This window comes from Lacerta agilis, chromosome 11 (genome assembly GCF_009819535.1).
Source record: "Lacerta agilis isolate rLacAgi1 chromosome 11, rLacAgi1.pri, whole genome shotgun sequence".
Classification (NCBI taxonomy): Eukaryota; Metazoa; Chordata; class Lepidosauria; order Squamata; family Lacertidae; genus Lacerta; species Lacerta agilis.
The window spans coordinates 20,900,831-20,915,367 of NC_046322.1; the positions used below are offsets into that span (position 1 = coordinate 20,900,831).

General features: G+C 40.4%; 1 protein-coding gene across 1 annotated transcript in view; it reads left to right on the top strand.

Moving 5' to 3' along the window:
- Positions 1-14,537, top strand: part of ITGA2 (integrin subunit alpha 2) — a 58,775-nt gene that overhangs the window by 36,652 nt on the left and 7,586 nt on the right. Inside the window, exons 15-27 of the mRNA XM_033163930.1 lie at positions 859-995; positions 1,323-1,462; positions 2,508-2,659; positions 4,342-4,452; positions 6,077-6,159; positions 6,330-6,471; positions 7,252-7,344; positions 7,667-7,743; positions 7,880-7,963; positions 9,480-9,582; positions 10,811-10,921; positions 11,848-11,952; positions 12,708-12,821. Of these exons, the coding sequence (XP_033019821.1) occupies positions 859-995; positions 1,323-1,462; positions 2,508-2,659; positions 4,342-4,452; positions 6,077-6,159; positions 6,330-6,471; positions 7,252-7,344; positions 7,667-7,743; positions 7,880-7,963; positions 9,480-9,582; positions 10,811-10,921; positions 11,848-11,952; positions 12,708-12,821 (1,452 nt within the window). The remainder of the gene's footprint in view (positions 1-858; positions 996-1,322; positions 1,463-2,507; positions 2,660-4,341; positions 4,453-6,076; positions 6,160-6,329; positions 6,472-7,251; positions 7,345-7,666; positions 7,744-7,879; positions 7,964-9,479; positions 9,583-10,810; positions 10,922-11,847; positions 11,953-12,707; positions 12,822-14,537) is intronic.

Genomic DNA, 14,537 nt, shown 5'->3' on the forward strand with positions numbered 1-14,537 from the left:
AGAGTCGGACACGGCTAAATGACTAAACAACAACAACAAATAGATTAGGTCTTGCTATACCCTGGTCTGAACAGTCATACCCAGTCATTGACTATCTTGGCTGGGACTGAGGGGAGCTAGGGTCTAGCAATATTTGGTGGACCACAGATTCCCCAACCCTGATTTAGAGCTTTGTCCAGGCTCTGAGCATGGTTATTTGTCCTCTCTTTTTGTTGTTATCTTGCATGTTTTATGGGGCCTTTTCTGTCATTACGTTGTATGACTTTGAGGAACAAAATCTTTCATTGCAAATCCTAGTTCCTATTCCCATGTGAACCTTGCTGTAGTTTAAGATCAGATGAGGAGACCCATCCAATAGGACCTCAGATCTGGTGGTGCTCAAATGATCTAATAATCCCCAGCCTCTCATTAGGGTTGCTTAATAGGATTGGTTATGAAGTTCATTGTGTGACTTGGCTCAGTTTCTGTTTTTCAGCACAGATAAAATGGGGTGGGAGAACAATGTACACCAATTTGAGCTCCTCAGAGGAAAATGGAATATAAATGTAGTATAGTAATTTTTAAAATGTGGAAATGATTAACCATACAGCTACTGATTGATTATTTATTTATTTATTTACTGTTAAGGTCTTGTGGCATTTTAAAGGTCAACACATTGATTGTGGAATTATGTTTGCAAGGCTAGATACTACTTCGTCAGATGCATGTGCTTTTCAAAGCAACTCAAAAGCCAATGGTGGAAATCAATAATGACGACTTCATTGCTAATATGAAACATTTGAGCAGGGGAGGATCCTCAAAATAACGCGTATGTGACTGAAAACATCAACATGCCTGATAAAACATTTCTCTTCTCAGAAAATTTTGGGATCAGACCCTGCGTTTGGACAGCAGCTCCAGTATTTTGGAAGATCAATAGATGGCCATAGCGATTTAAATGGTGATGGGATCACTGATGTATCTGTCGGCTCTGATGGAAATGTGATTCAACTCTGGTGAGAGGTGGATTATTTTTTTTAAAGCAACAAATATATTTAATGGCCATTCTCCTATTGCTTCTCTTCTAGTCCCTAACTTAATTCTGAATGAGAGAAATAAATTTAGGGTGGTATTCAACTCAGTGTTGAATACATGTTTAGCCTGAGGTTTAAGTCCCATTATATTCTATGGGACTTGCTCCCTATTAAGTGTGTATAGGAATGTAGCCTAATTGACTGTTGATTATTATTATTTTGTATAAATTCTAGATAGATACCTCCTCAGAACAAGTCTCTCTTTTTTGCAATTAAGTTTACAAGCAAATCTGCCTGTTTGTATTTCAGGTCTCAGAGTATTGCTGCTGTGTCTATACATGTATCAGCTACACCGAAGAAGATAAGCTTGCTAAACAGGAATACAGAGGTAGTTCTCCACATATGTTTCAGTGCAACCTTTAGACCTGCTCACAGGACAAATCAAGTGGGTAAGTATTTCTACAGTCTTGTTTTACATGATTTATTTTTTAAAGAGTACTACTTGTTGGGGCAGGATGATCTACTACTGTAAGGCTGCAATTGCAAGATCCCCTTATGGGCACAAGCTTCACTAGACTCAGTGGCATTTACTCCCGAGTAGACATGTATAGGGTTGCATTGTTGATTTAAGTAAAATTCTTACTTTTGATTAAGGCTGGGATGGAAATATTTTAAATAATTGCAAATAAAAGAGTAAAGGAGATATGTGTGGTTGTGCCACTGAAAAGCTGTATCAAAAGTGCAAAATTGCTTGTCCTTCTGTGGACAGTACCAGCGCATCACCAGAGCAGGTAAAGTACTGAATATTCCAGTTATTTGTGTATGAACAAATATATGTGAACTTCGGCTCCCCCCCCCTTCACAGTAGGGTAACCAGATGCTCCTTGAATAATTGTGTAGGAGAGATAATTTTATCTGGTGTTCTTGACAATTCATACTAGCTGAAATTCCTTTTCCTTCACAATTTTTCTCTTGTCTTCTGTTTCACTGGGCTGCCGAAGAGCAATTATAAAGGATCATGAAGATGGATGTCTATTTGGCTATTTTAATGATAATGGATAATGATAATGGATTTTAAATTTAAAGATGGATGTTATTAAAGTAAATTAGCATTGAAAGCAAAGGAGAGAAAACGGGGGAAGTCACCCCAAGAAGATTCAAAACAAGAAATTTTTTTTTTCTTTTTCGAAACAAGTAAAGAGATGTTCTGGTGTTCCAGTTTAGATGTGTTTATGTTTAGGTGTAAATGTTTTATGTTATATTTGTTTTGTATTGTCTCTGTGTTCTGTCTTTGTGGAAAACCAATAAAATCTTTTAAAAAAAAAGATCATGAAGATATGAAGTGTTTTTCAATTGATGTTTGAAGTTGTGTTGTTGTTTTTTTATTGTTGTAAGCTGCCCTGAGTAATACATTTGCATTAGAAGGGTGTGATATAAATTTCTCAATAAACAAACAGACTCCTTAAAAATATTTACCTTTTTTTTCCTTTTTAGACATCAGATACAACCTGACATTGGATGCTGATCTCTTGTCCTCTCGAGTGACTTCTCGAGGATTGTTTAAAGAAAATAAGGAGAGGTATCTGCAGAATAATATCCTAGTCCGCTCCACGGAGAACTGCAAGGAGCATGTTTTTAATGTCCAGGTAGATATTAGCTAACTGATCTGTATGTTATGCATATTTGTAGAAATGAATGGTTGTGGCCTGGCCCTTACAAACAGCAGATAACAATTGCAGCTTGCAGCTAGTCTGCCTGTACAACTTCAGACGGCCATTGAGAGACCATATGATGGAATGCTCCACTGGCAACTGTATATAAGCTGCATGGCTTCCTATCAATAGCAACCATCTCAGACTTTAGGATTGGCAGAGGAGGTGCTACCACTGGGGGCTGCCCAGTTGGTGCTGACAGGGCCTTTTCAGTGGAATTTGTGGGATGCTGTTTCCAGTGTGTGGTGCGCCTGTCTCCCTAATTGTTGACTCAGGAAGAATACAAAAACACCCCTGTCTAGGCATTTGGTGGCTTAAAAACACAGCTACCCTGAGGTAGCTAGATGAGATAATGTTTTTAACTGCAACTGCTTTTATTTTTTATTGTGGAGGTGTTAGCCACCTTGGGCAGGGCCGTCTTTAGCATATGCAAAGATCTGCCCAGCGCCCCCATTTTTGGGAGGAGCAGGTCAAAGTTCTTGAGCTTTTTTAGGGGGCCAAGTCAAAGTTGTTGAGCTTTTAAGGAGGGGAGCAGCAAACATGAAAAAATTAAAAGCGGCAGAGATAACTCCGTCTTTCCGTTTTTGCAATCATGTGAAAATGAAAGACACCACTATGGGGTGCCGCCGGATACATTGATTCTGCAGCTCTTCCGCAAAAGAGAACGGGAACGACCCATTGACTGCAATCACCGGGGTGGTTGCGGTTAAGAGCTTATGCGGCTTCAGTGGTGGGCACCACTCAGAATTCGGCACCCAGGTGTGCCGTACCCCTTGCACCCTCGGGTAAAGACAGCCCTGAGCTTGGGATCCTTTGAGGTGAAGGGTTAAGGTATAAATTGAATGAAGAAACAAAGAAAGAAATAAGATAAAACTAAGTGCCAGCAGTTGGCCTCTGGGATGCAATATCCCACAACTGGGGTGCCTCCACCACAATGGTTCTCTCACCAGTCACCTCACCTTTGAAGCGTTGTCATCCAGAGAATGCATCCATCTGATGCAGATACTACAGAGTAGACAAGTTCTCAGATCTAACTTGATAAATGAATGCAAAGCAGTGGCCTTTCCCCAAGCGGTCCTTCCAGCAGATCTGCTAAAGCAGGGGTGTGGGACCTGTGGCCCTCCAGATAGTGTTGGACTGCAGCACCCATCAGTCCCACACAAGATGACCAACAGCTAAGAACGATGGGAGTTGTAGTCTGGAGTTTCATCTCTTTACTAGAGCCTTGTGTTCAATCACTTAGCCACTCCCCATGGTTTGGGTAAACGTAATTAGGAAGGGGTAGTACTGTGATAAGGAAGCGGGGGAAGACAGGAGTGCCTGGTGTGCTCTGGTCCATTGGGTCATGAAGAGTCGGACACGACTGAACGACTGAACAACAACAACAACAACAAGTAGGAAGGGGTAGTACTGTTATAAGTTAGTCTTCTACAAAAACAAAATGTTCGGCAGAATGCAGTGTATTAAAAAAAAAAATCTTTAATATTATTTATCAGAGTGCCAGATCATTTGGACCATTGAATTACAGGTATTCTCAGCCAGCAGTTGTGTATATGAGAAATATTAACTGAACAGATTTCAGTTGGTGGTTTGTGTTTCTATGTTTGTGTTTATAGGAACCTTCTGATGCTGTCAACTCTCTTGGTGTGCGTGTCGATATTGGCCTCAATAATCCTGGTTCAAGTCCTGCTCTTGATAAAACTTCCCCTGCATCTGTTACTTACAGTGTAAGTATATTAACACACATTACTCTTGCTGCATAATCAATAAGTTGACACGTGATCAATATGAGTCCCACTATAGTAACAGAAAACTACTGTATATACTTGAGTATAAGCCTAGTTTTTCAGTACATTTTTTGTGCTGAAAAAGCTGCCCTCGGCTTATACTCGAGTGAGGCGGCCGGTGGGGGCGGCGAGAAAGAAGCCCTTTCTCTCCGCTCGTGCTGCCACGCACTCTCCCCAGTCAACCATTCCTTAAGAAGTGTACAAGAATGGCGGTTCTTTACTCTCCCAAGGCAGCTTGTTCCATTCCTGAACTGCTCGCATAAATGCAAACTCTGCAAAGGAGGAAGAGGAAGGAGCAGCCCAAAGGGCTGCTTTCGGGCTGCTTGTTCCTCCTCCTCCTCCACAGCGGCAAAGGTGAACCGGCTTATACTTGAGTCAATAAGCTTTCCCAGGTTTCTGTAGGAAAATTAGGTGCCTCGGTTTATATTCGGGTCGGCTTATACTCGGGTATATACGGTAGGTTGTTTTAGTGGCACTGATAGGCTAAATCCATCAGTGCCGTGACTAGGCTAAAAATAGAGAATTTGTGAACAAGCACAGGAGTCAGCATTCTTTGGACCCAGATACAAGGTTGTGGGACTAGCAATGCCTCGGTTGAGAACAGCTTTGCAAGCCCCCAAATCCTGACCCAACTCACATTGAAAATTTCATCAGGGAATACTTCCTGGCTTACCATCCATTTGCAAAATGTCTGGTGGGAGCAAATAGCAACCTACCACTCTCAGAACAAGACGGCCTTTAATGGCGAGTTTATGTCTGCTCAGCAGCAGCAGCAGCATGTCAAACAAAGAGAACTGTAGTCTCCTTAAATCTCACTACTGAAATGTATTGCGAGTGATTTCTCAATTGATTTCAGACTGAATCAGGAAAAAGCTGGGCCATTTCCTGCCTCCCCCACCCACCCAAGGAGGAGTTGGGAAGCTCAGTTTATTTCTGAGTGTGAATTGAGATCTAAGTGTGAATTTAGATCCACTGAGATCTAAGTGGAGCTTTCCCATCACTAATCCCCAAAGTCTCAACTTCCATTTAAAGTTGAGGTTCATTTATTTAATTAATTAAAGCACTTAAAAAAAATTAATAGTTATATTTTCGGGGGGGACCTCATGATACACTTTAAAGCAGCCCAGGTGAGGTCATGGAAAGACACTTGGAGACAGGTAAAGGATTTGGAGAGGGTGGTGTGAGGCTTAAGTACTTTCAACATCTCTTTGTCAGCCTCATTACAGTAAAAGCAGAATAAATGATACGAAGTAAGGCGAAGTGAGCATATTTTCTTGAACTTACATAGTTCAAAAAAATTGAGTAGTCTTCGGGCAGGAGTTGGGTTACAGAATTATAAATGTGTTAATTTATTTGCATAGATTAGACAGAGAACCATAGAGACCCCTATGATGACACTTAAGAACTAATAACAGCTGTTTGGATTTCTATTTCATTTTTATTCACTAAATGTCTTTCCCACTCTTGCTCCCAAAGAAGACCAAAAAGAAATATGGACACCCCCCCTACCTCGAACAAAGAAGATGGGAATATTTGTAAATTTTATTTTAATTTTATTTTGTAGATACCGTTTGTTAAAGATTGCGGTGAGGATGAAGTCTGCAATACGGACCTTGTGCTTGATGTTCAACAGAAAGCAAATAATGGGTAAGACCCAATTTTGCATCTTGGTTCATCATTTCAGGTTGGGCTTTGTATTACATACACACACACACACACACACACACACACACACATATATATATATATATGGCTCGAGTTCAACCACATTAACTGTGTGTTTCTGTTTTTTGTTTTTTTTTCCTCCCTGGCAACAGCAAACAACACTTTGTTATCAGCAGCAAGAACAAAAGATTGATATTCAGTGTGAAACTGAGAAACCAGAAGGAAAATGCATACAACACCAGAATTCAAATTGCTTTTTCCGAAAACTTGTTTTTTGCTTCATCTTCTTCACCCGTACGTGTTTATTTCAGTTTCTACCGCTGTCATTGGCAGTAGTGATACCACTTATTATTTTTAGAAGAGTACTCACTTTTAGATTTATGCCCCTTTGTTAGCTAGTGTGAGTCCCACCCAATCTCTTCACCATTGAAAATGTATGCCCTGAAATATGAAAACTGCATAATGTTCTATTTTGTCACAAATCAAACCTGTGCAGTGATAGTCCTAAACATGTTTACTCAGAAGTCCCACTGAGTTTAGTGGGACTTCCTCCCTAGTAACCGTGTTTTAGAATTGCACCTAATTCTAGTCATTCAGTTTGCCAAGCTTAAGAAAGAAATGAGCCAGCCAACTTAACGCTTAGTGGAAAGATCAACTGACTTGTGTACTTTTTCTCCCACCCCAGTGTATGAGCCAGTGTGGTGTAGTGGTTAAGAGCGGTGGACTCGTAATCTGGGGAACCGTGTTCGCATCCCTGCTCCTCCACATGCAGCTGCTGGGTGACCTTGGGCTAGTCACACTTCTCTAAAGTCTCTCAGCCTCACTCACCTCACAGAGTATTCGTTGTGGGGGAGGAAGGGAAAGGAGAATGTTAGCCACTTTGAGACTCCTTAGGGTAGTGATAAAGCGGGATATCAAATCCAAACTCCTCCTCCTCCTCCTCCTCTGTGTTATAACCACTAAGCACTACTGAACTTAATATCACAAGAACCACCCTTTAAAATCATAATGTAAGCATTCTCTGTTTCTGTTCTACACTTTAACGCTGAAAAAATGTCTGCTTTTTACCTTTAGGTAGATGGAACTGAAGTTTCATGTCAGATGACCACTATCCAACAGCTTGTTGTCTGCCAAATCAGCTACCCTGTGTTTAAAACAGGCCAACAGGTAATCTCTTAGAGTTCCTATGTATGCTAGGTTTTGCAGAAACAACCAGCTTTGGCTTCATGCATGTGTATCGTAGCTTTGTTGATGTGAACAAGCATCCCAGAACTCTCTATGCCTGATTCTAACCAGTTCCATTTCCATTGTGAAAAATTGGCTCCATAAGATTCCCACTGAAGGAACCACAGTCTCCTTATGGTGCTCATTCATTCTAATAAGCCATGATTTGGCTTAGTGCTATGTGCAAACCAGGTCATTGTCATAAACGTTAATTGAAAGCAGCTTTGCTTATTTTAATTTCATCTTTTATCTCTGTTTTTCGTAGGTATCTTTTGATGTTCATTTTGACTTTAATTTGAAAAATCTTCAGAATCTGGCTGTTCTGCGTTTTCAAGCTCTGAGGTATAGTATAATATTTCGTATAACATTTTTTAGTACGTTACTTGCAGCTTATAGCAACAGTTAAGGTATTATTATCAGCCTGTGTTTATAAATGCATCAGGCAATTAAAATATGCAGTTCTTTTTGTTATTGATAGTGCAAGCAATGAAGAGGATGATACCAATAATCAGGCCAACCTAACAGTTCCACTTCGCTATGATGCAGAAGTTCACTTAACAAGGTAACTCTAAAACGACCAACAAAAACTTTTTTTTTAAAGGAAGTGAAAAGGAACAATAAATACAGGCCTTATATATAAATATAAACAATAAATACAGGCCTCAGTCATAATATTCAGGTATAATTAAAATACACATTTTACATATATAAATGTATTACTCTCCAATAGTTATTTCTGGATATAGCCAGCACATATGCATAAAGGTGCCCTCTTGAGTGCACCCTCTCTGGCAGATAGCATCTTCCCTTTTTATCATCTGTACTAATAATAAAAGTGGCACATACCCCCATGAATTAATTTCCATTAATTTTCTCACATAGTTGCTGGTGTGGCTTTAAGGAGAATCCCCACCCCCACCCCCCAATAACAGATCTGAAAGAAAAATCTTGGGGACAGTCTAATGGTTCTATTGAGATTTCCTATCTTGATTCGAGGGACGCAGGTGGCGCTGTGGTGTAAACCACAGAGCCTAGGGCTTGCCGATCAGAAGGTGGGCGGTTCAAATCCCTGCAACAGGGTGAGCGCCCATTGTTCGGTCCCAGTTCCTGCCCACCTAGCAGTTCAAAAGCACATCAAGTGCAAGTAGATAAATAGGTACTACTCCGGCGGGAAGGTAAACAGCGTTTCCGTGCACTGCTCTGGTTCGCCAGAAGCAGCTTACTCATGCTGGCCACATTACCCTGAAGGTGTCTGTGGACAAACACCGGCTCCCTCGGCCTATAGAGCGAGATGAGCGTGCAACCCCAGAGTCGTCCGCGACTGGACCCAACGGTCAGGGGTACCTTTACCTTTACCTTTACCCTTATCTTGATTCTAGCCTCCATAGGGGAAAGAGAAATTAGGACACATAAGTAATAGAAATGTTGACATTTTTATTAAGCTATTGGTACAAGCGAATGTCTGACACTTAGCAATTTGTTGACATTCTAATATACCGGTAAATGTTGGCACTTAAGGGTGTCCAAAAGAACTCAAGGCACAAGCAATGAATGTTGACAGTAATCTAAATGTTGAGTATCACAGTTCATTTCTGTACATCTGGAAAAAAAATGAAATACATATTTAATTCTGGGCAGTGACACAAGTCATCTGGGATTTTCAGCATTAACATGTGAATGATGTTCACCACACTTTGGCCATTCACTAAGAACAACCCTGAAAGAACAGGTCAAAGGATGCTAGTCCAGCATCCTGTTCTCACAATAGCCAACCAGATGCCTGTAGGAATCCCAAAAGCCTGGCATGAGTATAACAGCACTCTCCCACTTGTGATTCCAAGCAAATGGCATATAGAGGTATACTGCTGCCAATATCGGACACAGTATACAGCCATCATGGCTCATAGCCACTGATAGGCTTATCTCCCATGATGGTGTAATAAAAAAATAAACCAATATATAAACAAATCGCTTCCAAATATGCTTCTGAACTCAGTGCCTCTGATTTAATACAAAAACAGAAACCACCCACTAAGATTTCCAAAAGAATGCTTATTGATACTCTTATTTCTGCTCAGGTTTACCCAAATGAACTTTTATGAGGTTTATTCGCATAACCACATACCTTCGACGGTGAACACTTTCAATGAAATTGGACCTGCGTTCAATTTTTCTGTTAAGGTTGGTAAATATTTCTGCTAGCTTTTAAATGCCTAAGAAATATTTAGTTTTTGCATTTCCTCCTAAAGCGTATTGAACTAAACACTAAGCCAGGAGCAATTTATTGGACTGGAGCGAGAATAAGCAGTGCATGCCAGTCCCAATGACAACGGGGCTATGGGTAGGTTGCCACATATCTGCTTCTGCACAGCCCTGGGCAAAGATGGGAGGGAGCAGACTTGGAAAGTCAAACTTACCCCATCTGCTCAACATGGTCTACTTTTGCTCTAGACTTACTGTCTTCCACCAGTAGCACTGTTATTTTATGTTTAGGTTCTTAATTTATCTGCATTTATTAATATCCTGCCTTTGCTGCAAGTATCTCAAGACCACATACATGGCCTCACCCTGTTATATGCTCACAACGATTCAGTGAGATATGTTGCATTAAGAGAGAAAGTGACTGGGGGGGGGGTCCTCATCATTTGACACAATGATGATGGGTGTGTCTGACAAGACTGTGCTGAAAGGACTCATTGAGTTTCAGTAGTGAACATCTGAGATCCTTTCCACATTGCAGCTGTGCATACAAAGCTCTGTGCCTATGCTTTGCCTGAAGGATTACTGTTTTGGAAACTTTGCCAGTTTTAAGCCAAATGCACACATGCCATCACACCTTGGCTTCACACCCAGAAAACCCAAACATTCTATGCTTAGAATTTTTTTGTTGGCATCCAAGTGTTTCTGAATTTTTGTTTTTGAGAATTCAATGTCTTAACAAAAAAAAAAATGACATGTTAAATAATGAGGAATGAGAGGGTATATGGGCCAAGAGAAGCATTATAGAGAATGAGAAGAGGAGCTAGGAAAACTGTATGGAGCACTGAAATCATATCCCTTGGCTGCTGGAAGTTTTCTGCTATCCTTGTTCTGAATTCAACGGCTTGAGAAAATACTCCCTGCACATCTTCATAGAATTGTTTTGACACTGAGAATTAGAATGCTGTGTATCATATTTTTTTTAAGGTTAAGTGAAAGCTTTTAGGAAGGCAAATTCTGCCCTAGAGTCCAAATTCTGCACTGTGCTTTGATTGTGGTTCTACAAGTTCAGTTAATAAGCACATACATTTTATAGTAGTAACCATTTTTAAAACTTGCACATTCCCACTGTTAGTAATAACAGAAAACAAGTCTTACAAGATGAACCAACATCTGCAGGAGGTTATCCAGATAATTCTTTGTTTTTCAGGTCACAACAGGAAGTATTCCAGTAAGCACGGTATATTTAAAGATCCATATTCCAGAGCACACCGAAGGGAACAGTCCATTGATGTATGTGACAGCTCTGCACACCAGTCAGGTGAAGAGATAGTCTAGATATTTTAATTACAGTTTACAACACAGTAATAAAAGTGACATGAATGCAGTGCAGTATGGAAAGATTAACAATGCTAGGACATCCTGCACCACCATTCCATTGTTTTGCCACTGATTAAGGCTGCAATCCTATACATACTTACATGGGAGTAAGTTCCCTTGAACTAGTGAGCCTTACTTCTGAGTAGGTATGTATGCCTGTAGTTCAAGGCTGCCACTAGGTATGGGTGTAAAGCCATCTGTGCTCAATTGGACTTTACTCTTAAGAAATATGAAAAGGATTGAACTTAATACAGTGGGGGCTGCAAAACAGAAATACTGCCTTCTGCTTTTGTGAAATGTCCTGTCAGTTCTAGTTCAATAATACATTTTTTATTTGTCACATGCAGCAAGGCCATTGCATAGATAAAAGCAGTTGGCACAAGCTAATCAGCTAGATAAGGGATGTGGGTGGCGCTGTGGTCTAAACCACAGAGCCTAGGGCTTCCTGATCAGAAGGTCGGCGGTTTGAATCCCCGTGACGGGGTGAGCTCCCATTGTTCAGTCCCTGCTCCTGCCAACCTAGCAGTTCGAAAGCACGTCAAAGTGCAAGTAGATAAATAGGTACTGCTCCGGCGGGAAGGTAAACGGTGTTTCCGTGCACTGCTCTGGTTCGCCAGAAGCGGCTTAGTCATGCTGGCCACATGACCTGGAAGCTGTCAACGGACAAACGCCAGTTCCGTCAGCCAGTAAAGCAAGATGAGTGCTGCAACCCCAGAATTGTCCACGACAGGACCTAACAGTCAGGGGTACCTTTACCTTTACCTAATCAGCTAGATAAAATCTCTATGTGCTCCTTCACGTCCATTATTATTATTATTATTATTATTATTATTATTATTATTATTATTATTTGTATACTCTTTCTAGGGTACTGCTATCAGCTGTGATGCACGGATCAATCCATATAAAATAGGACAACAAAGCTATAATGTGTCATTTAGGAAGGAGAACTTCAAAGCTATGAAAGAACTGGTGAGTTGGATTTATGACAGCAGGAGCTGAGGCCCTTGTTATTTCGTTGTTATTTATAGAAAGTGAATACCTGGACATTTCATAGATCAGTTTAGGGGCTTCATACACCCCACATGTCAATCTAGCACCTGTGACTTAAATCGTCATGTGGTTCGGGTTAACCAGCTCTGTCTTAACTAGAAACTGTCCTGTCTGAAAGGAAATGGAAAATTCAGGGTGACTATATGTCAGAATTTACTGGTTGCTTGTAGTAACCCATGGAAAAATTCTTGCAGCTGGAAGAGTTGGTGCTTTGGGTAGCAGACCAGAGATGAAATTATATGTTTTCCTCCTTTGCTATCTCAGGTTGTTTACCTGACACAGAAATATGATTGTAAAACAATACTTGGATATATTCATTTGCCATTGATTTTAAGATGTTGCTCTAAGTGCACAGTTAGATTTGAATGCACACTTGGAAATGTAAAGTGTGAATGAAACGAACATAAGTTTGAAACACCTGTGTCATACAGGGACACTCATCAAGAGCCAGGATATTGATAGTATGTTCAGTGGCAGCCCAGATCTGTTACTGTATAATGAGTGGAGCTCTTCAAATCAGCAGCACAGCTTTATGTTGCAGGTTTCTGCTGAACTGTGGAATAACTTTTAATGAGAAACGATGAATTCCTAAAATAAAATAACATTATTGAATTGCTATGCTGACACATTTTAATGTTATGTTATCATCATTTCCCCTCCCCCTTTTGCAAAAGAACTGCAAGAATGTCCATTGTGCTACAATTGCTTGCACACTAAAAGACATCGCACTGAAAGCAGAGTATTATGTTAATGTTTCTACCAGAATCTGGAATGGGACGTTTGCAGCCGTAAGTAACACCTATGTTTTAATGAGTTACTGAAGTTTGGATATTTTCTGTCTTTTGATGTTTTTGGAGCTAAGCACTAAAACACAAAGTGAAACTGTTTTGTCTTCTGTTACTTTGCATAACACTGTAAAAAATAAAACATAAATGTAAATGGAGGCTAAATTAGGTGCAATTAGGTGGAAAACTTTGTTGCTGCTTTAAAACTATAAGAGATGCTTTGAACTGCTAACTGGGAGACATGAGGTACACAAGCAGTCAGATGGGATGTTGGAGAGCAGAAGGCTAGAATGGGTTTTGCCACTTTAGGCTATGATGGAGAGACACCACTTCTAGATTCAGTCTCATCTTAAAAGCCTCCTGCAAATTGGAAGCTAGCATATCAGGGAGAAAGGTTCTAGCCTAGCCTTTTACTAATTGTGCTGCCTTTCTTATTTGCAGGGAGATTTATTTATTTTTTTAATGTAGCAGGTGTGATTTCCTGCACATGCAGTCTGAAGTGGTGCTGCCAGTTTTATTTATTTACTACATTTATATATTACCCATCCAACCAAATTCTCTGGGTAGTTTACACACACACAAAAAATAAAAAAAATAAAATGCAAATTACAAATACGATATAAATTGCAACAGCCGAAAGTCCAGCAAAATACACACACACACACACACACACACACACACACACATATCCAACAACTGATATTAACAATTAAGCACAGCAGCTAAAATAATGTGAAACAATGTAAATAAGGAATAAAATTCAGCAAGGGGAAACTTTGTATAAAAACGTAAGCATTGAATAGATTCTGCTTTAAAGGAAGAACCAGAAGACCATTACCTGGTACATGAAATACCACCTGAAAGTGTAAACCAGGCCAAGATGTTCAAATGTTCTTCCACAGACAAAGCTGCCCAATTTGTAATTGCTCGGAATGGGGAAGATGTCTCAAATGTCACAGTGGGACAGTTAGCTTAAGAAAGTACTATATGCATCACTATCCTGGATCAAAAGTATTAAGTGGAAACACAGATCCTGAGGACTTTGCAGCTGTTTGGTGGGCTTTTATGACATATATGAGCAATCGTCCCCATATGAATGTTGCAGCTGCCAAATATGACTTTATATGGAATTATTCACGATATGCCTTGATGTGCAAACAGCCTTAAAGGCCTGCTGTGCTTTTGGTCTTCTCTTGGATCATATGGTGACCTCTTGCCACCCATGTCTAGATGTTCTCTTTCCTTCCTTTCCTTCCAGAACAAGGGAGAGTTTTAATCTCTCACAGCACATAGCTTTAAAAGAGGTTTAGACCAGTGTTTCCAAAACTTGAGTCTCTAGCTGTTTTTGGAGTACAACTCCCATCATCCCTAGCTAGCACAAACAGTGGTCAGAGATGATGGGAACTTTAGTTCATAAACAGCTGGAGACCTACAGAGGACAGGGCAATCCATAGCTGCTATCCCTGCTGGCTGCGTTTTGCCTCCACTGTTGCCTCTGAATGCCAGCTTGGAAACCACAAGAAAGAAGAGTTGCACTCAGGTCATGCTTGCAAGCTTCCCATGGGTATTTGATTGGCTGCTGTGAGAACAGGATGCTGGACTAGATAGGTCACAGGCCTGATTCAGCAGGATCTTCTCATGTTCTTATCAGATTTACAGTGCAATCATATAAATGGCTACACAGAATACTGCTGAAGTCCCATTACTCCCAGATAAGTG